This window comes from Humulus lupulus, chromosome 7 (genome assembly GCF_963169125.1).
Source record: "Humulus lupulus chromosome 7, drHumLupu1.1, whole genome shotgun sequence".
In the NCBI taxonomy this organism is placed as follows: Eukaryota; Viridiplantae; Streptophyta; class Magnoliopsida; order Rosales; family Cannabaceae; genus Humulus; species Humulus lupulus.
The window spans coordinates 101,037,132-101,061,201 of NC_084799.1; the positions used below are offsets into that span (position 1 = coordinate 101,037,132).

General features: G+C 43.2%; 1 protein-coding gene across 1 annotated transcript in view; it reads left to right on the plus strand.

Annotated features, from left to right (window-relative positions):
• The first annotated feature begins 1,011 nt into the window (after window positions 1–1,011).
• The window catches only part of LOC133792023 (protein WEAK CHLOROPLAST MOVEMENT UNDER BLUE LIGHT-like 3), a 74,107-nt gene continuing 51,048 nt past the window's right edge, over window positions 1,012–24,070 (plus strand). Inside the window, exons 1-3 of the mRNA XM_062229933.1 lie at window positions 1,012–1,431; window positions 1,515–1,721; window positions 1,812–2,129. Of these exons, the coding sequence (XP_062085917.1) occupies window positions 1,012–1,431; window positions 1,515–1,721; window positions 1,812–2,129 (945 nt within the window). The remainder of the gene's footprint in view (window positions 1,432–1,514; window positions 1,722–1,811; window positions 2,130–24,070) is intronic.

Here is a 24,070-nt window from a genome sequence, read left to right on the forward strand (position 1 = left end):
CTTCCAGGGGGTGGCCAACTTTTTTGAAGTTTCCCCCTTCCAAATCACCCCAAATGGATATAGAGTGCTCTCTGCTCTCTATATCCTGTACAGCCACAAAAAGTGGCATGTACCTACACCTCATGAGATCAATTACTTATTTAATCTCAAGTCCAACCCCGGTCACAACAACACGGGGTTCTTCCATTTCTATCACTAGGAATTGACTCGCACTTTCCTGAGTGAGACTACCTACAAGTCCAACGTAGGAAAGTACTTCCAGGAGTACATTTTAACAACCGACCTGGTCGCTAATAATCTGGCCTTCACCCAAGGAGGTAATTTCTTATTCCTCTAATTGCTTACTTTCTTGTAGTTTTCCTACGCATTCCTTAGAATTTCTGTGCCCTTCAGGTCCATGGCGCCGACCAGCTCCTACTCTAGAAATGGAGATACGAGCAGCCTCCTTGGCCAGCATGAAGGACATAGAAAAAAGTGCCAAAGAGCTGGTCACGGTGGCCAATCTAAGGATAGTTGGCCTTTTGGCCCCTCACCAGGACGTTAGGGAGACAACTACGAGGAGTGCCACAAGTGGAGAAATTCCTGAGCAGCACCAAGACGTGTCACAACCTCGGAGAAGGAGGACAACTGGGGTGACAATCAGGGAACCCTCCATCACCCCGCGAGCAACCTCTCCCCCTGATCCTTCGGGAAAGGGTAAAAAGAAGGTTTCCGAACACCCTGCACCCATTGATGAATCTTCAGATGAAAATGGTACTGACCTTTCACTCTTAGATAATTTTCCAATTCCTTGTCATTTATTTTACGGGGAAAACAACTTTAAATACACTCCTGTTTTAAACTCAGACTTCTTCAAGCCAGAGAGTGAGTGTAGCAGTAGTACAGTAAATAGTATAGCGACCAGTAATTATAGCTCAGGTAGTTTACTCATAATTTCTTTGACCTTATTTTCTTGATTTAGTAGATACTTCCATCCACATTATCTGACTGTTCATTTTTTTTTTGGCAGCCATGTCTTCTGAAGATCTGTTCGAGCTTTACAATGTACCTGTTGTACCTTCGAGCAAGAAGGATAGCACGCGACACCGTGGAGAGAGCAGCAAGGCTCCTCCAATGAAAAAGGCTCGAACTGGGGATCCTCCAACAACGGTTCCATCTCAGGAAACCACACCACCTCAGGGCCCCCTTGACCAGACATCTACTCCAGCTCCAACCGATCAGACTTCTCCTCTAGCACCCAATCAGACACCTCCTCAGGCACCAACTAGCCAGACGCCTCCTGCCCAAATAGTGATGAGCATCATGTTTAGTTCAGCCAAGGAAAGGTTGTCTAAACTATCGAGGCATCTCCGCAGCCAAGAGGCTATCACTAGTACTGATTCTATGGAAGTCAACCATATCATTAATCACGCGCTGAATGAAATAGCCAGTGTAAGATATCATCTTTTGCTGAGCTTTAATCGTTTATCTTGTTAATTTCAATGATCAGTCAATCTTTTTTTCTTTGGTTGTAGGGAATGCTAACTATGATTGTCAATTGGCGCCGCTCGGGAGCTTTGATAACTCAACTCAAAACGTCTGAGGCTAAACATGCTGAGGAGCTTAAGAAGGTTGAAGCCAAACATAACGAGCAGCTTGAAGCAACCAAGGCCAAACATGCTGAGCAGCTGAAAGCAGTTGAGAAGACTAATGCTGAGCTGCTCGATCAGAAGAACAAGCTGGCAGAAGAGCTAAAGCAATTCTAGGCTGCCTTGACCAAAGCCTTTGACGAAAAATAGAAGCTTAAGGAGTTTTCCAAACTTAACTTCCAGGAAGCCAAACAGCTTGAGGCTGAGCTGGTCGCAAGCAGGAAGGACACTGAAGAGATGGAGAGGCGAATCAAAGAGCTCGAGGAGACTAATGCCAGTAATTTGGAGAGGTACAAGGGTGCCACCTTCAACTGCTTTTATGAGTTTTGGAAGCACAACCACGGGGCTGATCTTAGCTATCTTTCCGAGTGCCTAAGGCGATCTCAAATAGCCTGGTACCTTGCTCGCTTAGAGAAAGAGGAAAGAGCAAAAATCCCAGCCTCCCCTGAAATCTCTTTGGCTATGGGCATTGAAGGCACGGAAGTTGAAGCTGGGGCCTCTGTTGACTAGCCAACACCTCATGACCCTCCTGCTTCTTCCTAATTTTTCTTTAATTTTATCTTGTAGTCAAGACAATTTTTATTTTTATTGATGCATGGGCAACTTTTTCCTTTTAATTGACAATTACATCCGAGTAGTGACTGCTCGCGGTGTAAAGGATTTCATTTTTGATATTATAATATTTGCATTCTATTATAACATCTGGTCGCATGACTGAACTTAGCATAGTACTTTGGTTTGATTTAACAAAATAACAAAATTTTGAAAAATACTCTAAGTGTCGTAGCATGCTTTCACTTATTTTGCTCATGTGTTTACATACCTGTTGATATGCTTTGCTTACTAGATACCTTATATGCCCCCCAAGTGATTGAGGAACTTTAGGTTCTCGGTCACTTGCCTTGAACAAAAACTTGTTCGAACATTTCTGCTCGTAATAGAGATTTTAGAATGATAATATAGCAAAACAACACACATAATGAGCAAATACTTGTAACAAATGAAATAGTTTGGCAAGATTGACTGACTGCGCACAGTCCCTTTTATTTCTCATAACAAATGGACAATCATGTTTGTACGAGTAATCAATAAAATGATCAAACACTTATAAGCGATCAATCACAAAAAATGACTAACCCTTGTTCATAAACTTGTAAAAAGTAAAATTAATACAAGCCAATTCTTTAAGAATAATTTTTTATTGATAGTACTTGCACAAGTGTTCTCCATTTCAATAACGAGGAATGAGATCTCCATTCAAGCAAGCAAGTTTGTAAGTTCCTGGATGAAGGACTTCTTCGATTTGGTAGGGTCCTTCCAAGTTAGGTCAGAGTACTCCAGCAGCTTGGTCGTGAGTGTTAAGGAAGACTCTTCTAAGTACCAGATCTCCCATATTAAATTTCCTTTCACGTACTTTAGAATTGAAATACCAGGTGACCTTTTGCTGGTAAGCTGCTGCTCGGAGTTGGGCTTGCTCGCGCCTTTCTTCGACCAAATCCAAAGACTCCATCAATAACTGGTTGTTGGCATCTTGATCATATGCTATCCATCAATGTGATGGCAGATCTAATTAATAGGCAACATAGCCTCATATCCATAAGCTAGGGAAAATGGAGTATGGCCCGTTGTTGTTCGATGGGATGTTCTGTACGACCAGAGGACTTCAGGCAACTACTCTGGCCATGCCCCCTTTGCTTCCTCAAGCCTTTTCTTCAGAGTATCCTTCAATGTTTTATTGACAGCCTCAACTTGCCTGTTTGCCTGAGGGTGAGCAACTGAAGAAAAGCTTTTGATAATTCCATGCCGCTTGCAAAAATTTGTGAATAGATCACTATGGAACTACGTGCCGTTGTTTGAGAAAATTTTTCTTGGCAATAAATAGCGACACACAATGTTCTTGACCACAAAATCTAGCACTTTCTTGGTCATTATGGTTGCAAGTAGCTCAGCTTCGGCCCACTTTGTGAAGAAATCGACAGCCACTATGGCGTATTTGACGTCGCCTTTCCCTGTGGGCAAAGATCCAATTAGGTCTATACCCCATACTGTGAATGGCCACGGACTTTGCATCTGCTTTAGCTCGTTAGGGGTTGATCGTGGAATCTTAGAGAATCTCTGACATTTGTCGCATTTCGAACAAATTCCATTGAGTCTTCATTCATTGTTGGCTAGAAGTATCCTTGTCTTAGGATCTTTTTTGATAAACTTTGCCCCCCAACGTGTTCCCCACAAAGACCTTCATGGACCTCTCTCATCAATTCTTTGGCCTTTTCTTTTGAAATACACCTGGGAGTGGCATAGAGTATCCTCTTCTGTACAGAATTCTGTCGACCAGGATAAACCTAGCAGCCTGCCGCTGAAGAGTCTTAGCTTTGTTTATGTCCGTTGGCAACACACCATGCGTCAAGTACTCAATGAAAGGTGCCATCCATGTGTCCGCCACCTGAATCACCAGAGAGGTTTCTTCTGCTTTGATGCTTGGTGCGAACAACCGTTCAACAGGTACTATATTCAGGGTGTCAGCATCCTTGGCACTCGCTAATTTGGCTAGAGCATCAACATTTGAGTTTTGGTCACAAGGTACTTGCTGGAGAGTATACTTTTCAAATTGTGCCAACAGATCCTTTGCTTTGTCTAAGTAAGCGACCATCTTCAGCCCCCGGGCTTGATATTCTCCAATTATTTGATTAACCACCAACTAGGAGTCACTGTATATTTCAAGTGACTTTATGTTCATGTCCTTGGCTAACTGTAAACCTGCGAGCAGCGCTTCGTACTCGGCTTCGTTGTTGGACGCCGTGAAGTCGAATATAATCGCACAGTGAAATCAATGCCCTTCAGGCATTATCAAAATCACTCCGCCTCCATCGTGGTGTTCATTAGAAGAACCGTCTGTAAATAACTTCCAAGAGGGAGTTTGGCTTTGAGGCTCAGGCTCTTCTATTTGTTCACTATCTAGAAGCCCAGTGAGCTCTGCGACGAAGTTGGCCAAAGCTTGTCCTTTTATCGCTGCTCGTGGTAAATAAGAGGTTTCAAACTGCCCAAGTTCAACTGCCAATTTCAATAATCATCCTGCTACTTCTGGCTTCTACAGAACTTGCTGTAGAGGCTGGTCAGTTAGTACAGTGATGGGGTGTGCTTAAAAGTATGGCCGCAACTTTCTAGAGGCTAAGATCAAGCAGTAGGCTAATCTTTCAATGGGTGGATATCACAGTTCTGCTCCTATTAGCCTTTTGCTTACATAATATACGACCTTCTTCACATTTTCTTCCTCCCTTACCAAGACAGCACTTGCAGCAGATTCTATGACCGCCAAATAGATGAACAAAGTTTCCTTTTCAAACGGTTTAGAGAGAACTGGTTGCTCTGACATATGAGACTTCAAAGCCTAGAAATCCTATTCGCACTCCACCATCCATTCAAATTTCTTATTGCCTCTAAGTAGATTAAAAAACGGGACACACTTATCTGTCGATTTGGAAATAAATCGACTTAGAGCAGCGATTATTCCGGTTAAACTTTGAACATCTTTAATCTTTGTTGGCGATTTCATATCGACCAGGGCTCTGATCTTTTCAGGATTGGCCTCAATACCTCGCCAGTTTACTATGAATCCCAGAAATTTCCCTGATCCAACTCCGAAGGAACACTTGAGGGGATTCAGCTTCATCTAGAATTTGTATGAATGGTATGCATGCATAAGTAGTCATTTGTATGAATGGTATGCATGCATGAGTAGAGTTATTACTACTAGGCATGCTTATTATGATTTGGTAACATGTGATTAACTGCTTATGAGCATGTTTAAGTTCTCTTGCTGAGCCTTGGCACACGGGTGCTTTGTGGTGTTGGTAAAAAGAAAAGAAAGTTGGACCATCTATGAGTTTGAGAGCTTAGGTGACGATGTGTACATATGCGGCTGCTCGACTACCACGATCGGAGCTTTAAATAGGAACTAGAGCCAAACCCTATTTTGCCGCTTAGGTCGGCTGGTTGTTACTTTTTCATTATAATTAACCTTTTTACATGTATTTTGGGATCCCATGTATGAAGTAAACATTTTAGTGAAATGATGGTACCTTTGACCAATTTTTTTAACCCTAAATCGTTAATCAAGTTTAGTTACACGGTTATGGCCAAATGATTAGTTTAGCGAGTTTAGCACTGTTTAAAATACACAGCGTAACGGTCCCTAAGTTGTAGGGCATGACAACTTGGTATCAGAGCGTGCCAAGGTTAAGGGTTCTTGAAGACAAGCTGATCATCTACACTCATCACTAAAGACAAGATCCACTCAGGGTATGGTAACTATTTATGTGGTTATGTGTTTAACAACTTAAATAGGATATAAATGTCTTACCTGCATACCTTATTAGGAAGCATGAGATAGTTTGATAAGGCCTAGCTCTGGACTGTTGATATGATTATGTGATTACCTGCTCAGTGAATATATGAATGTGTTATCTGCATGCTAGAGTGAAGAGCATGATATTTGGTTGGAAAGAGCAGGGGTTATTGATTAATGCATGAATTTTATGGGCATGTATATTAGCACTATAGTTGTATGTGAATGTGGTGCTATTTGGTTTTCCTGTGGGGAAGGTTTCTGGATGTGCTCATCATGCTTAATGGGTCAATTTATTGACTGCAGACTAATTAAGAGGTTATGTACCCAAGGCAGTTAATGGGACCAAGTGGTGCTTATATTGAGGCTGGGAAATACAGCAAGTGCCTGAGCCCTCTGCCTGCCCCTTAGAATTGGCAGCAGGTGTTTACAAATATGCAATTAAGATTGCAAAGTCAAGAGGAAGAGATCAGGTGTTTAAAACAATAGGTTCTGTTAGGGAACACCTCTTCCTTTGCTATGCCAGGAATGGCACCGATTTTGGCTCAGCCTAGGGTGGAGAACAGATGGGACTTACTTTATGATAGATTTTAAGAATATTACCCTCTAGTCTTTGAGGGAGGACTATATCCATTCAGATATGAACAATGGATGGGCATGATCAGCTCCATCCTCGACGGTATAGGGGTGGTGGGTCACGATGGGATGATCTGTGCTACATATGTGTTGTGGGAAGATGTCCGGACGTGGTCGGAAGTAGTATCCCAGACACGAGATACAGCTGCACTGAACTGGAAAGAATTTAGGTAGTTGTTTAATGAGAGACATTAATGTGATGTTGTTAAGACTGTAAAGACAAATGAATTTCTGAACCTGCTTCAGGGAAATACAACAGTAATAGAGTATGTTAACAAATTCTATGGGTTGGCCAAGTTTTCTTTTGATATGGTACCCACGGATGTGGCTCGAAAGGAGCGATTTATCCACGGATTTAATTCTGAGATAGCTCAGGGTGTTAGAATCACCCAAGTACATGAGATCTCTACCCATGTTCAGGAAGTAGGGAAGGTTCTCGTTGTTGAGAGAACAGGAAATGAGATTTGGAGGGAGAATGTCGGAGAGCGTGAAACACAGGCAGTGATACCTCTATTTGATAGATAAGGCAGGGGCAGAGGCCCTAGTGATCATAAAGGAAAAGTTATAAATGTATTAAATACATTTGGATTAGAAAAGGGGTTCTGAAGTGCACAGATAGGCCATCAGTTGATTTGATATAGTTGGTTATGACCGACTTTGATATAATCTTGGATATGGATTCATTAGCCAAGTATGGTTCAATAATAGGTTGCAGGACAAAGATGGTAATCTTTGAGCTTGAGGGCGAGAAACCATTTGTATTTGTTGGCACTGTGCATGGACCTCATATACTTATGACATCAGTACTTAGAGCTAGAGACCTATTGCAGGAGGATGCATAGGACTCTCAGCTCGTGCCAGTGGGACCAGGACAGATTAGATTAACTGTGAGTTTTTGGATGTGTCCAGAGGATCTTTCAGATTACCTCTACACGGAGAGATAGAATGGTGAGTATGTTGGTGTTATCCAAAAAATTAGCATTGGTGACGTGGCAAGTGATCCCTGGACACGTGGCTGACACCTGGAAACGTTCTGCTAGAGTATCGACCAGAAGACACATTAGAAGCAGTGCGAACCTGTCTTACCTGCGACCAGTCTGGTCGATAGCTCCGCATACAAGGCAACATTAATGGGAAGATCTTTGTGAATCCCAAATTTATCTTACACAATCTCCTGAGTATCCGATTATTCAGGAAAGAATATCTGTAACAATCTTTTGTAATCCCCCTTGAGCCTATAAATAGCAAGAGATAGCTCAAGGGAGAGGACTTTTGCTTTTGAATCATTCGAGACTATAGTAATTCTCCTAGTAATATTGTATTGTTCTTCAGAGATTAGTGAAACTCATTGAACCCAAGTTCTTTGATCACTCATCTGATTTTTATATCAATATCAACCTAAGTTGACGTAGGTCATTGCCAGATCCTGGGGCCGAACCACTATAAAATATCGTGTCTTATTTACCTTTGTCACTACGTTCTTCTCATTAATTTCATTCATATCAAGCATATTCTGAATCCGTGTCAGTTGGCCAAATCGTGGGTCAACATTCTGGTGCTTTCATTGAGAGCTTGATTTATCGTTGTTGAGAAAACTAATGGCGAAAGCTGGAAAGAAAACTGGACAGGCGGCCGCCGCTGCACCGTCAAACCCGCCACCTCCTCCTCCTCCTACAAGCATGGCAGAGGATGAGCCACAACTGGACTTTGAGGAGGAGGAAATGGATGATGCAACGCTGAAGAGTACCCTGGGCGCGTTGCAGGAAGAACTGGCTAGTCTGAGAGCCAGTCAGGAGACTGCCGCTGAAGTTATGGCGCGGCAGCAGCAGGAGATTGAACGGCAGCGCGCAGAATTGAGCGAAAGGCAGGCAGAGGTGGACCGCCACCAGAGCGAAGCCATGGCAGCCCTCGAGGCAGCCTTGCTATTGGCTAGAAATCAGGCTGCACCTGCCTCGCAGCCTGACCAAGCTGTGAATGGGCCACCCCAGAGGGGTCCTAATCCAAGCCCACCGATCCAGCCTTCGAGTCCGCAAAGGCCCGAGCAGCCTCAGATGCCCCATGATGATGTCCCACTAGATCCTGAGGCACAGCCACCATCCTAAGTTGCTCGGGGTAATCCCCCGCAACAGAGGTAGAATAGGGCCGAGCATCAGCCTCGCAGCCCTAGACGCCGTAGGGATGATGGGCCGAACCTACCGAACAGAGGACAGTACCCTCCTGGCAACAGAAGGGACTCAGAGTTAGGCTCTGTGGTCCGTGGCCCTCCACGGTATGATGATGCACAGGGACACCACGACCAGCGCAGGCCACCCTCTAACGCTCGGGACGGTTCAGCCAGGAACGAACATCGAGGGAACAGTCGATCTCATCATAGCCAGTCGAGGTTCAGAGATGGCCACGGATATAATGAGGTCGACTCAGGCAAAGGAAATGCTGGTGGGAGGAATGAAGAAAGAGGTAAAGGCAGGAGCCAGGTACCTCAAGATGACCAACCAAATAGACAGGATGTTGTGGGGCAGCCCAGACAAAATAATGTCTTCAACCGGCTCGGGGGAAGTGAGCAGCGGAGAAGAGAAGAGGACCTGAGAGATGTACTCAATGATCGCCGTGAGAAGCACGGCGAGAATGTCCCCCCGACAACAGAGGCCACAGCGATTCCTGCCGCTGTACAGGCCCAGATAGACGCCCTCAACCAGGCAGTGCAACAGCTGGTCGGGGGAAGGACTTCTTACATCAACCACGATAGGAGGAAAGGCACTCCTTTCGTACAAAGGATAGCTAACGCCGAAACTCCCAGAAAATTCAAGATGCCTACACTTCCAAACTTTGACGGATATGGAGACCCAGTCTCGCATGTCAATAAGTTTGAAATTCAAATGGACATTCAGAAAGTGTCCGAAGACGCTCGGTGCAGGATCTTCCCTGCAACACTTTCTGAAGCTGCGCATGAGTGGTTCTTCAAATTCCCTCCCACAAGCATTGTTTCCTGGGAAATGTTCGTACAGGAGTTCTACGGACAGTTCTATGCTGGTCGTATACACCCGACCGAAGCAAACCAGCTAGTCGAAATTCGCTAGCAGGATGGGGAGTCAGTGAAAGACTACATCCAACGTTTTATGCGAGCAGTAGCTGGAGCGAAGACGGTTGGGGATGAAGGGAAGATGATGGCCATAACTGCAGGAGTAAAACATCATTCTCCCCTCTGGAAGAATCTCCGAAACGAAGGGGTGAGAACTACCCAAGAATTTTTGGATCGAGCTGATCGCTATATCAAGCTTAAAGAAGCCATTGCCGACGATGGAAAGCCCTCAGGCAAGGATAAGAAGGCTTCCGAACCCGCCAAGGCCGCCAATGGGTCCAAACCTAGTGGCAACGGCAAAGGCAATGGGAACAGCAACGGTAATGGCAAGAACGGTGGAAAACGGCCGTATAACGAGCTTTCCACCTCCGACAACAAACGAGCCAAGGGTAATCGTTATGAGCCTCGGTTCACTAACTACACTGCCCTCGTTGAGTCTCGGGGAGAGGTTTACCAGGCCACAACTTCCAGTGTGCCTTACAAGAAACCTGGGCCCATTCGAAAGGACATTTCGAAAAGAGACACCACCAAGTTCTGTCGTTACCATAATGACTACGAACATGACACTAATGAATGCAACCAGTTAAAAGACAAAATCGAGTTCCTTATTAGACAAGGACACTTGAGAAGATACGTACGGGCCTCGGGAAATTCCCAACGAGAAGCTCTGGGTGGCAACGAGCAGGCGCCCACACGCCAACGCTCGCCACCATTACAGCTTGCCCCCGTGGCTGTAACACTCTTAACCATTTGTGGAGGCCCGCACCTTGCGGGGAATAGCGGAAAGGCCAAAGAACGGTATGCTCGGACTCTGCGCCACGGCCAGGACATCGAGAGGATGACTGTGGAGGACCGTGCACGAAAAAAGGCTCGGTCAGAGGGAGGAGAGATAACCTTCTCTGATGATGACGTTATGTACCGAAGAGGATATTCGATGCCACTACTCAGGTGCGTTACACTAGAAAAAGCTAAGGAACTCATGAAAGAGGTGCATGAAGGCTTCTGCGGGGATCACGCTAGGGGGCAGAGTTTGGCAAAAAAGATTCTAAGGCAGGGCTACTTTTGGCCAACGATGAACGAGGATTCGATGGGGATTGTACGAAGATGTGATAAATGTCAAAGGCACTCCAAGATTCCACGAGCAGCTCCAAACGAATTGAAACAAATGCAGAGTCCGTGGCCTTTTGCAGTATGGGGGATAGATTTGATTGGATCCCTACCTACAGGGAAAGGCGGAGTAAAATATGCAGTTGTGGTAGTTGATTACTTCACCAAATGGGCCGAAGCTGAACCACTCGCAACAATCACGTCCAAGAAAGTTCTCAACTTTGTCATTAAAAACATTGTCTGTCGGTATGGTTTGCCCAGAAAGATAGTTTCAGACAATGGGACCCAGTTTGACAGTGATTTATTCACCGATTTCTGCGAAAGACATGGAGTTATTAAAAGCTTTTCTTCAGTCGCACACCCCCAGGCGAATGGGCAGGTCGAAGCAGTGAATAAAACTCTTAAAGACACCCTGAAGAAAAGACTTGAGGAAGCTAAAGGAGCATGGCCAGAGCAGTTGCCTGAAGTCCTCTGGTCGTATAGTACGTCTCACCGAACAACGACAGGACATACTCCATTTTCCTTAGCCTATGGGTATGAGGCTATGTTGCCTGTTGAGTTAGATCCCCCCTCACATCGGCGTTTGACTTATGACCAGGATCAAAACAGCCAGCTAATGATGGAGGCCCTAGACTCAATCGATGAGATACGAGAGAAATCTCAACTCCGAGTTGCTGCATACCAGCAAAAAGTCACCCGGTATTTTAACTCCAAAGTTAAAGAAAGAAAATTCAACGTCGGTGACTTGGTGTTACGACGAGTTTTCTTAAATATCCGCGACCCTACTGCTGGAGTACTCGGACCCAATTGGGAAGGACCTTACCAAATTGAAGAAGTCCTTCATCCAGGTACCTACAAACTTGCACGCTTAAACGGAGATCTCGTTCCACGCTATTGGAATGGAGAACACCTGCGCAAGTATTATCAGTAAACAGTCCTTTATAAAGGACTGGCTTGTATTAAATTTCAATTTTTACAAGTTTTGCAAAGAGGGTTAGCCACGTTGTATGGCTAACTGCTCGTATATGTAAGGTTCTATTATAGAATCACTCGTAAAGACATGTTTAGTCCATTTTTAATACGAGATTATAAGGGACTGTGCGCAGCCAATCATTCTTGCCAACAATTGTGAATTTACATTTACAAGTATTTGTTCATTACGTGTGTTGTTTTGCTGTATTACAAGTATCATTTTTCACACGAACAGAAATGTTCGAACAGGCCATGGTCAGGACAAGTGACCAAGGACCTAAAGCTCCTCGATCACTTGGGGGGCATATAAGGCACATCGATAGCAAAACATACTCGCAAGTTATGTAAACACATGAACAAAATGAGTGAAAGCATGCTATAGTACTTAGAGTATTTTTCAAAATTTATGTTTTGTTAAATCATGCCAAAGTACTATGCTAAGTTCGGTCATACGGACAAATGTTATAATAAATAAAGATATTATAGCATTAAGATTTAAGCCTTTACACCGCAAGCATCGCTGCTTGGATGTAACTGTTCAGGTAAAAGAAAAAAGATTTACTGCCCGTGCAGCAAAGTTTAAAACAAAAATATATTGTCTTTACATCACGACCCGTGAGTCATGTAGCCAAAAAGAAAGAAAAAAAATAAGGGAAAAGTTTAAGAGGCATTTGGGGCTGGAGGGTCCTGAGCAGCATCCTGGTTGGTCGCGTCCTCAACAACTTCTTCTTCTTCTATAGCAACAATGCTGGGAGAGGCGGGGGTCCTCGCTCTTGCCTCCTCTTCGGCCAGTTGGGCAGTGCAGCGGGCCAACTCGGCAGTCCTGACTTCCTCCGAAAGATAGATGAAGTTGGCACCCTGATTATGTTTCCAGAAGTTGTAGAAACATCGGAGCGTCGTCCTCTTGTACCTCTCCAGATTTTTGGAGTTGTCAAGCTCCAGCTGCTTTACTTTGCCTTCAAGAGTGGCAATGGCCTCATCCTTGGGCTTGAGCATCTCTTCCAGCCTTTTGATTTCGCGAAGATGGGTTACGCTGGAATCTCGATACTGCTGCCGCGACTTTATTGCAGCTTCAGCTTTTGACAGCTTAGTCACCGCAGCGTCCCTCTCTCGAGCCATTGCCTCCAACTCCTTGGCATTCCTAGCCTCTGCAGCCGAAAGCTCCTCAGCTGCCTTCACCTGATGCTTCTCAGTGGCCTTCGCCTTAGCCTGCTCGATGGAAGCCTAGACACGGGTACGAGCAGTGATAGCAGATAGCAAGGCCTGTGAATATAGGAAAAAAGTTAGAGCCTGTCGTGAAGAATAAAAGACTAAGGCTTAAGAAGTGAAAAAGTACTCACACTGGAGATTTCATTCAGGGTCCTGTTCAGAACCTGGTCGGCCCTCATGTTTTCAGCCTCGACCATTGCATCCTTGACGTGGTCACTTTTACTGATGCGTTCAAGGCGATCCTTGGCGAATCGAAGGGCACGGATCATGAGTTTGGCCCCGAGAGCTTCTTCACGAGTAATTTCCTCTCTGGTGGGCGCAGCCGGAGGATTTGGCGGGGCAAGAGGGGTCTGCTTCTCAGTAGGAGCTGGTGGATGGGAAGAAGTTTGCCCAGTTGGCGCATCCTTGGGAAGGTCTTCTGTTCGACCCTTCTTGGCTGGAGGACCTCGGCTGGATTCACCAGTTCTCCTCTTGGACCTCCGTTGGAGTTGAGGAACTTCCTCTTCCTCCTCTGCCTGATACATGTCAAAGATGTTGGGAGTGGCCATGTCTGCATGCAAGTAAACACAGGAAAATGATAAGATAAGAGGCAGATGAAGAGTTATTATACCAGAAAAGAGGTAACAAAGTGAATACCCGAGTTACAACTACTGGTCGCTACACTATTGACTCTATTAGTCATATACTCATTATCTGGCATGAAGAAGTCTGGCCCTAGGTTTGGAGCATATGTAAAGTTACCCTCCCCGTCAAACAAATGACAGGGAATTGGCAAACCATTTAAAAGTAAAATAGTGTTACCGTTCTCATCAGAAGACTCTTCCAAGTCCTCAACTGGCTCTTTGGCCTTTTGTTTCCCCTTGCCTTGGGGAGCAGAAGGCCTTTCTGCGGAAGGATTGCCCGTGGGCTCCCTAATAGTAATCCCCGTTGGCCTCCTCCGAGGAGGAGACACAGAGGGTTGTTGCTCGGCAACCCCCTCGGCAGTGGTTTCGTCCACCACAGACCCTCTAGTTTCATGGCGAGGATCCAGGAGGCCAGACCGCCTCAAGTTTTCTTCAGTTACCAGGATCTTGACGCTTTTTGCTGCGTCGGACATCCTGGCCAAGGTATTGGACCTCAACACCATGTCCGGTGTTGGGGTCGGACGTAACCAGGGGCCTGAAAAACAAATTACAGTTTAAGAAAAATGAAAGGGAACACATCAACGAAAAGTATCGACTAGTCGAAGACAAGCACTTACCTCCTCGAGCGAAGGCCAAGTTATTGATGGTTATGTTCGGAGTAAGGAAATACTCCTTACTATATTGCCTCACATTCGAGATGTGCGTAGTGTCACTCAGGAATGTTCGATTGGTTTCCTGGTGACAAAAATGGAAGAAACTCGTTCCGTGTTGTTGCGGGTTAGACTTGAGATCAAAAAGATAGTTGACCTCATGGGGCGAAGGTTCTGGCCATTTCTTAAGTTTATACAGGATATAGAGTGCGGCCAGCATTCTATATCTGTTTGGAGTTATTTGGAAGGGGGCGACACCGAAATAATTGGCCACCCCCTCAAAAAAGGGATGAAGAGGGAGATAAGCTCCCGCCTCAAGGTGATACCGGGACCAGGCGCTGTTTACACGTCCGGGGAGGTTAGCCCTCTGGTTTGCGGCAGGACATATATTGGAAACCCCTGTGAGAGGGAATTTCCTGAAACAGTTAGCAACTATTCGAAGAGTCACTGAACTGGCCAGGGAAGTATACCACTCGACATCAGGCAGGTTCTGATGGTGAGGGCTGGTAATAATTTGGATATTAGGGTCAGGAACAAGATTTTCTCGACCGCTGGTCGAGGGAGCCCTTGCCGGCGAATCAGGCCGGGCAGGAGAATTTGGGTTGTTTTCAGACTCGGGCCTTTTCTTGCCTGAAGATTTGGAACGGGCCATTGGAGGAGAAGGATGGGGTCTGGAAGAGGATCGCGAAAAAGGGATCTCGTGGACACGGTCAACTGGTTGTTCTTCTCCCTCGAGCAGCTGGGTGAGAAGGTCGTCGTCAATAGGCCTTCCACCTCCCCACAAATCTAGCATTAAAGTCTACATACAGAAGAATGGGGAGGTGAGAATAGAAAACTTTTAAAAGCTTTTTAGAATAACACTGGTCGAGTATAAAAGTTAAGCTTTTATACAACAGCATTCTAACAAAAAGCTAAATTTTTCTACACGAACAGTTTGAAAAATGGATCAAAGGGTGAAAGTAAAAAGTTTTCTGAAAAAGCTTTTTCAACTCCCCTTAGGATGGGAAAAACTTACTTTTTCAACTAGCTTAAAGATCGAATTTTTACTTCGATTTTATGTCCTAAAAAGCATGATCCTGGATTTTAAACTAACTCGTAACTCTATTGTGCCTACAAAATATTCTGTCCACAAGCATCTCAAACCAGAAATAGATAAAACTCAAACAGTACACATTCATAAGCATGCACCATGAAAAATTAGAAGCGTGGGAATTCGAAAACTTACCAAGAAAAGTAATCGTGGAGATGGAAGAAGGGTTTTCGGAGATCAAAGAGCTCTTGGACGGAGTCCTGAAAGTACAGAGGGAACGGTCTTCGGGAACGATAAGAGCACTAGATTTTAGGTTTTCTGGTGAAGACGATGGAGTGCGTAAAAAGAAAATAAAGCCTTCGAATGTCTTATATAAGTTTGTCTGTGGCATTAAAAAGATGTAATCATCAGTTTCCCTTTTTTCAAAGTATAGGGAAGCGGGATGGCCATCAAAATATTTTCTGGGGAACCGAAAGGACATGATTAGATAGAAGTGGGTTACTTTTTTCAAGAACACACGAAGGTTTCTGACACGTCAGGCGGGGTTACCGAAGAGTCGTTCGTTCAAAAGTTTATTTACTGCTCGTGGTAAATAAACTTGGGGGGAAAATGTTATCCAAAAAATTAGCATTGGTGACGTGGCAAGTGATCCCTGGACACGTGGTTGACACCTGGAAACGTTCTGCTAGAGTATCGACCAGAAGACACATTAGAAGCAGTGCGAACCTGTCTTACCTGCGACCAGTCTGGTCGATAGCTCCGCATACAAGGCAACATTAATGGGAAGATCTTTGTGAATCCCAAATTTATCTTACACAATCTCCTGAGTATCCGATTATTTAGGAAAGAATATCTGTAACAATCTTTTGTAATCCCCCTTGAGCCTATAAATAGCAAGAGATAGCTCAAGGGAGAGGACTTTTTCTTTTGAATCATTCGAGACTATAGTAATTCTCCTAGTAATATTGTATTGTTCTTCAGAGATTAGTGAAACTCATTGAACCCAAGTTCTTTGATCACTCATCTAATTTTTATATCAATATCAACCTAAGTGGACGTAGGTCATTACCAGATCCTGGGGTCGAACCACTATAAAATATCGTGTCTTATTTACCTTTGTCATTACGTTCTTCTCATTACTTTCATTCATATCAAGCATATTCTGACTCCGTGTCAGTTGGCCAAATCGTGGGTCAACAGTTGGTGACAGGGACGGAACTAGTGTCTGGGGCACCATATTGGACAGCACTAGCAGAGCTGAAGGAACTAAAGGTTCAGTTACAAGGTAACAAGTATTCTCCAAGATGGATCTTCGATATGGTTATTACCAGCTAAGGATCAGGGAGGAGGATAAGCAGAAGACTGTCTTTTGTATCAAATTTGAGCATTATGAGTTTTTAGTCATGTCTTTTGGTTTCACTAATGCCCAGTTATTTTTATGAATAGATGAACAAGGTGTTAAAAGATTATTTGGATTGGTTTGTGATCGTCTTTATCGATGATATTGTGGTATACTCTCTATTAGAGATTGGCCAAGGCCAAGGAATGTCTCAGAGGTCAAGAGTTTCCTTGAATTGGACGGGTATTACATGTGTTTTGTGGAAGAGTTCTCAAGGATTGTTACCTCATTGATAAAACCGACACACGAAATCAGAAGTTTGCATGGTCAAATAAGTGTGAGAACAGCTTCCAGAAACTAAGACAAGATTTGGATTGTGTTCTTATACAAACAAGAAAAAGGTGATTGCCTATGCATCATGTTAGTTGAAAGATATGACCAGAACTAGAGTAGAGTTACTGGTGGGCCAATTGGTCAACATTATGCTTAAGTTTACTCTTTTAGAGAGAATGAAAGGAAAAATAGTTGAGTGACCAACAAATGGGAAGGATTGGGGGGATGTATTTGTTGGAATAGCTAAGTACTATGCAGTGTCAGGCATGAGTGTACTGAAGTATAAAGATCGAACTTAGGATCTGATAGACACTGGGATTAAATGGGAGATTCTGGATGAATCTCATACTTCCCCTTATTCTCTTCATCTAGGCACCATGAAGATGTACCAGGATATGAAATTTTTATATTGGTGGCCTGGGATGGAGAGGGACGTAACTGAGTACGTGGCAAAGTGCTTGGCCTGTTAGCAAATCAAGGTAGAGTATTAGAAACCAATAAGGCCAGTATAGTCTTTGAGTATTCCATAGTGGAAGTAAGAGGACATCACAATGGATTTCGTGGTGGGATTGCCTAGAATAGTGGATCAGCATGATTCAGTCTGGGTCATTATGGACCGATATATGAAGTCAGCTCACTTTGTACAAGTGAGGATGAATAATACAGTTGACCAATATGTAGGTCTCTATGTGAGAGAGATAGTACGCCTTCAGGGGACTTAGGTCTATCCTATTGGATAGGGACCCTATCTTTACTTCCAAGTCTTGGGGAATGTTACAGAAGGTGATGAGTACACATGTAAAATTCAGTATCACTTATCATCCTCAGACTGATGGTAAATCAGAGAGAATTATCCAGATATTAAAGGAAATGCTAAGAGCATGTGTATTGGACTTTGAAGGGTCCTGGAATGAATATTTTCCTCTAATAGAATTTTCTAATAATGATAACTACCAGTGTAACGACCCAAAATCACTAATATGGCTTAAGGACCTTGATTAGTGTGCCGGGAGGGCATAATTGGTTTATGTGTGAATTTATTAATTTAATGCATGATTATATGATAAGCATGCTTGTATGGTTATATGAATATAAATGTGATTATATGCTATAATTGTGAGAACCACATTATTATGTGGGTAAATCTGTAGCGTGCAACTTGAGGCGATCCTAGGGTTCTAGTTAGCGGGAAAGTCACAACGAGACTTAATACTTGACTTGGGGCAAGTCAAGGGGTATTTCAGGTACTGGATGGTTATTTGGGTTATCGGGTTATGGAAATAAATAATTGGAGATATATTTGAGGTTAGGAAGCTTAGGTGGGAAGACTAGGGAATTTTACCATTTTTCCCTCGGGGACGTTTCCAGTACCCCGAGCCTCGGGATTGATTTAATTGCTTAAGGATAGACTAGTAAACTTTAGAAAACAGTAGAACCAAAAGCTAAACCGACCCTTCTCTCTCTCTCCCTTTCTCTCTCAAGGAAACTACAGAAAAACTAAGAGAATTAAGCTGGAGACTCTGTGATTTGGGCTGAAGTTTTGAAGGATAAGCTCAATTTTAGCTAAGGGATTCAACCAGGACTAAGGTAAGAATTGAAATACATTTTTGGTCATTAGAATTCTATGATTTCAGTTGAGTTCTGAGAGATTTTTGGGTTTTGAAATTGAAGACTGAATTGAAGCTAGGAACTTGGGAGTTAGCTCAAAAATTTCTTAGAGAATTGGTTCTACAGTGAAGGTAAGCTCGAATCTATAATTTAATGTTTGAATTCTAGTGTTTTCTTGGCTTGTTTTAGTGTTCTTGAGCTTTTGGGTTTCAGAGATTGAAGTGGGATTTTGATGAGTTTCTAGGCTAGATTATTGCTGGATTATGTTGTTGGAATCATGTTAGAAGTTTTGTGATAACTGAGTTATGGAATTAGGATAGATTTTGGTGGTTTTGAGTAAGGTTTGAATGTCAAAAATGGTGGATTTTTCTGGGTTCAAGGGGCTAGGTCGCGGCTCTGTTCTAGAGTGTCGTGGCCCTACGGAATAAGGAAGAACCAGGAAGGCTCTAAGGTGAGGGAGCGTCGCGGAACCACAGGGGCAGGGCCGTGGCGCGTGCCTGTGTTCAGGGAGGCCTAGCCTCTGTTTCAGGGGGGTGGGCCGCGGCATGGGTCTCAAGGGCCACCGCCCTTAAGGGTATTTTTGGCCTTTTGGAAGTTTTAAGCGCGGGAACCTAACCTAGGGTGCTCGCGAACAAATCCACCACCGTGTTTGGTGGAATTCGATGTTCCAGAAGCTAGAACTTCATCCGAAAATCTTAATACGAATATTGATGGAATCCCATATCTTGTTTGTGACTAGGTAAAAGCTAGGGCTCAGGAAACAGATCGTGCTCAAAGGGCATCTCTCATAATCAAAGCGTTTGGAAATTAAAGGTAAGAAAACTGCACCCGGTTTTGAATTTATAATGGGACTAAGGGTTCCCTGTCTTGTATGCTTTATAAAGGGTGGTATTATGCCATGTGAATAGTAGATAAACAGCCTATGAGTGCCAGAGTTTACATTCGCACACAGGGTGCGACTCAGCCACTGGTAGCTGATGACAACTTATTATTCACTGTGCTCGATTTAAGCAGACCGGAGTTAATGGGATTAAACAGTGGGTGCGACCTAAGGGTGTCGATCCTAATTATCATTGATTTGATGGATTTGTATGATAAATAGATGAGTGTTGGTTTGTTGATTCTCTGGTTATGTCTGTGGACTATGTGATCAATATGGTATGCTAAGTATGTGAACATGCTTTAAGAATTATTTAATTGTTGTTATTGTTTGTACTATAATGTTATGTTTTCTTGCTGGGCCTTGGCTCACGGGTGCTACATGGTGCAGGTAAAGTCAAGGGCAAACTTGATCAGCCTGAATCAGAGAGCTCTAAGAGCAGAATGTACATGATCAGGTGCTCGACCGCCACGGTTGAGGGGAGACAAGAACAGGAGAACCATAAACGTTGGTTTTGCCCTTAGAGTAGCTAATGGTTGTTTTGTACTCTGGAAATTTTGTAAACTGACATTCAAACACTGTTTCTTTTGGGATCCCTTGTGTAAAATGTTTACTTATATGAAAGATATATTTTATGACCAAAACCTTTTAAACCTAGTTCATTAAAGATGTCAGTGACACATTTTAAACTAAACGACTTGGTTAGCAAGTCCCGCACTTTTATTAATACACAGTGTAACGGTCTTGGCTACCCAGGGTGTTACAACCAGTTTATTATTGGAGTGGCACCTTATGAGATGTTGTATGGTAGGAATATAGATCGCCCATTCACTAAGATGCAATGGGTGAGAGAAAGTATTTTGGCCTTGAGGTAGTTTAGAGGACCACTGAGGCTATTGAAAAGAATAGAGCTCGGATGCTCGCTTCTCATAATAGACAGAAAAGTAATGTTAATTTGAAATGCAGGAATGTGGAGTTCCAAGTGGAAGACTATGTCTACCTTAGAGTATCACCATGGAAAGAGGTGAGGAGATAAGGGCAAGCTGAGCCCTGGATTTGTAGGACCGCTTAAGATCATAGAGAGGATCAGTCATGTGGCCAATAGATTGGCCTTATCATCGACATTGTCGGCCGTACACAATGTATTTCATATTTTCACGTTGAGGAAACATGTATTAGATTAGACACATGTGTTGAGTTATGAGGATCTGGATATGGAGGCAGAGTTATCCTATGAGGAATAGCCAGTTCAGATTTTAAAAGAAAGGATATGGTTTTGAGGAACAAAACTATACATTTGGTTAAGTTATTATAAAGAAATAGTAAGGTCAAGGGAGAGACCTGGGAACTGGAATCAGATATGCGGGATCTATATCCCGAGCTGTTCAGGTATCGAGGACAAAATTCTTATAAGGAGGGGATAGTTGTAACATCCCTAATTACCTAATAAGGCTTAGGGCCTTGATTAGGGGGCCAGGATGGAAAATTATGGAAATTATGTGATATATATGTGCATCATTATATGATTATGTGGGTTATATTATAATATGACTTGATATGCATGTTTAGGTGTATTAAATATGCATGTGGGCCCATTTCTTATGGCAATTTTTGTAATTTGGCCTATTATGGATATATTTGGCATATATGTGATATGTGTGGGACCACATCATTATGTGGATATATTTGGGTTACTCGGCGCGAGACAATCCTCGGGAGCAAGCTAGTGGGAAAGTCACAACAGGACCAATACTTGACTCGGAGTGAGTCATGGGGCATATTGGGTGTTTAGTACATTACTGAGATATTGGGTAATGGGAATGAATGTTTGAGGATATATTTGAAGTTAGTGAGATTAGAAGGTAATTTTGTTGTTTCTGACTATTTTACCCTCAAGGTTGTTTTTGGGACCCTAAGCCTTGGGTTATACTTGAGGTTACTTAAGCTCGAAGTAACCTAAGAGGAACTGAAAAAAGTACATTTAGTATTTTCTCTCTCCCGTTCGCTCACTTGACGCCCGTTAGCATTTTTTTAAGGAAACTCAAGTTTTAGGGCTCAAATTCAAGCAAGGTTAAAGTCATAACGATTCTAAGGAAGATTAGAAGCTTGATATCGAGAGGATTTTACTGGAAAACGACTTAATCAGAGGTAATGCAAGCTTTAAGTTCTGAGTTTTTGAGTTCTTATGTTTTGATTGGATTTTATAGTTTTGATGAGTTTTTTATTGGATTATAACTTGGGTTTTGATGGTTTTGGGCTGCTGAGTTGTTTGGGAACTTTGTTTATGGGATTCGGCTATGTTTGGATAGGTTTATGAAGGGATTTGGCAAGGGAACAACGAAGAAAAAACTGAGTTTTCAAATCGAGTCGCAGTGCTGTTCCTAGGGCCCCGCAACTCGAATTGGGCGAAGGAGAAGCATTTGTTTCTAGCCTATTGGCGCTGCGGCGCCTGTTAGGGTGCACTACGACGCTGGTGTAGGCAGGGAAGAGGCTCGGGCCTCTGACTTGAGCGGGTCGCGGCTCAAATGTTTGGGGGTCGCGATGCTTAAGGGATTTTTGGCCTTGGGGAGGTTTTGAGTGCGGGAACTCAAACCTAAGGGCTCGGAATCGATCCTACTACCCAGTTTAGTAGGATTCGACGTCCCAGAGGCTAGGACTTAGTCTGAAAGACTGTGTTTATTACTCATTATTGATGGGATTCTATATTATGGTTGTGACTAGGTTATCGCTAGGGGCTCGGAATCGGGATCGTGCTCGAGGGTCGTTCATTTGTATCCTTTCCTTGGACCAAAGGTAAGAAAACTGCATCCAGTATGTGATACATGTGATTATGGCTTGGCCTGAATTGTTGAAGAGGAATATGAATATGGCATGAACGCCTGAGAATATGCATGATTATGATTATGCTTTTGATTATTGATTAAGCATGTTGAATGCTCTGTATTTGGATATTTGATATATAATATATGCTGGTTTGCATTATCAAATTGAGAAAGGCTTGACTTATCAGTCAAGGACGGCAATAGCACTGAGCACTGGTTGATATGGTTATGCTTAATGAAGAGCACATCATACGCTTGACCGACCTAAAGAGGATAGGGAAATGGGCCCCAGATGAAGTATTAGTCCCATATCCTAGGCTAGGGCTGGGCCTCAGAAGTGACTTATGAGCCAAGAATGACAATAGCATGCTGAGTGCAGTCAAAAAGCATTGACTTATTTGTCAAGGGTAGCCTTAGCACACTAAGTGCTGATTGTAAAGCATTGTCTTATTGTCAAGTGCGGCCTTTGCACGCTGAGTGTTGGTCGTAAAGCATTGGCTTATCAGTCAAGGATGACCTTAGCACGCCGAGTGTTGGTCGTAATACATTGACTTATCAGTCAAGGATGGCCTTAGTACGCTGAGTGGTGGTCGTAAAGCATTGACTTATTAGTCAAGGACTGCCTTAGAACGCTGAGTGTTGGTCGTAAAACATTGACTTATTAGTCAAGGATGACAATAGCACATTGAGCACTGGTCGATATGGTTATGTCTAACTAGGAGCGCATCGTACGCTTAATCGACCTATTGGTCGTGAGAAAAATAAAGCGCTATGTACATTGGGCCAACTCCAAGGCTGGTTATATAGAGGATAGGGAAAATGGCTCCGGGGTGACTCATTAGTCCCGTATCCTAGGCTGTCGAGCCCCGGTATGATTTATTAATAATATATTAGGCAGCTGAGCCCCAGTATGATTCCATAATCATGTATTTTGGGCATTGGACCCCAATATGATTCATTGATCATTTATCTTGGGCTATTGACCCATATGACATTATAGTCATTTATATGAATGGTATGCATGCATGAGTAGGGTTATTACTGCTAGGCATGCTTATTATGATTTGGTAACATGTGATTAACTGCTTATAACCATGTTTAAATTTTCTTGTTGAGCCTTGGCTCACGGGTGCTTTGTGGTGCAAGTTAAGGGAAAAGAAAGTTGGAACATCTCTGAGTTGGAGAGCTTAGGTGACGATGTGTACATATGCGGTTGCTGGACAACCACGACCGAGGTTTTATAAAGGAGCTAGGGTGAAACCCTATTTTTCCGCTTAGGTCAGCTGATAGGTCAGCTGGTTGTAACTTTTTCATTGTAATTAACCTTTTTAAATGTATTTTGGGATCCCATCTATGACCAAAATTTTTAACCCTAAGCCGTTAATCACGTTTAGTTACACGGTTATGGCCAAATGACTAGTTTAGTGAGTTTAGGACTATTTAAAATATACAGTGTAACAGTCACTGAGTAGTAGGGCATTACAATGGTTGTTGAAGAGCCCCCATCAGTTCCATCTTTTTCACATGTCTATGATGATCATGAAAAATTGGAGTAAGTCCAATCATTTGGCTCATTATTTCTTGCTTTAAAGCTTGCATGACGAAATTATAGGAAAATATATACATATCGAGAACTCCTATGAAATATGGCACTTGATAATAGACAAAGTTGAAGAAATTTCTAGGTCTAATCCTTTGAAAGAAACGAAGGTAAATATGATTTACATATATTTTTCTGGTGATTATTGTACTCACATATGCCACTAACTATATTTTATGTTGTTTGTTCTTCATCACAGGCTAAGAATC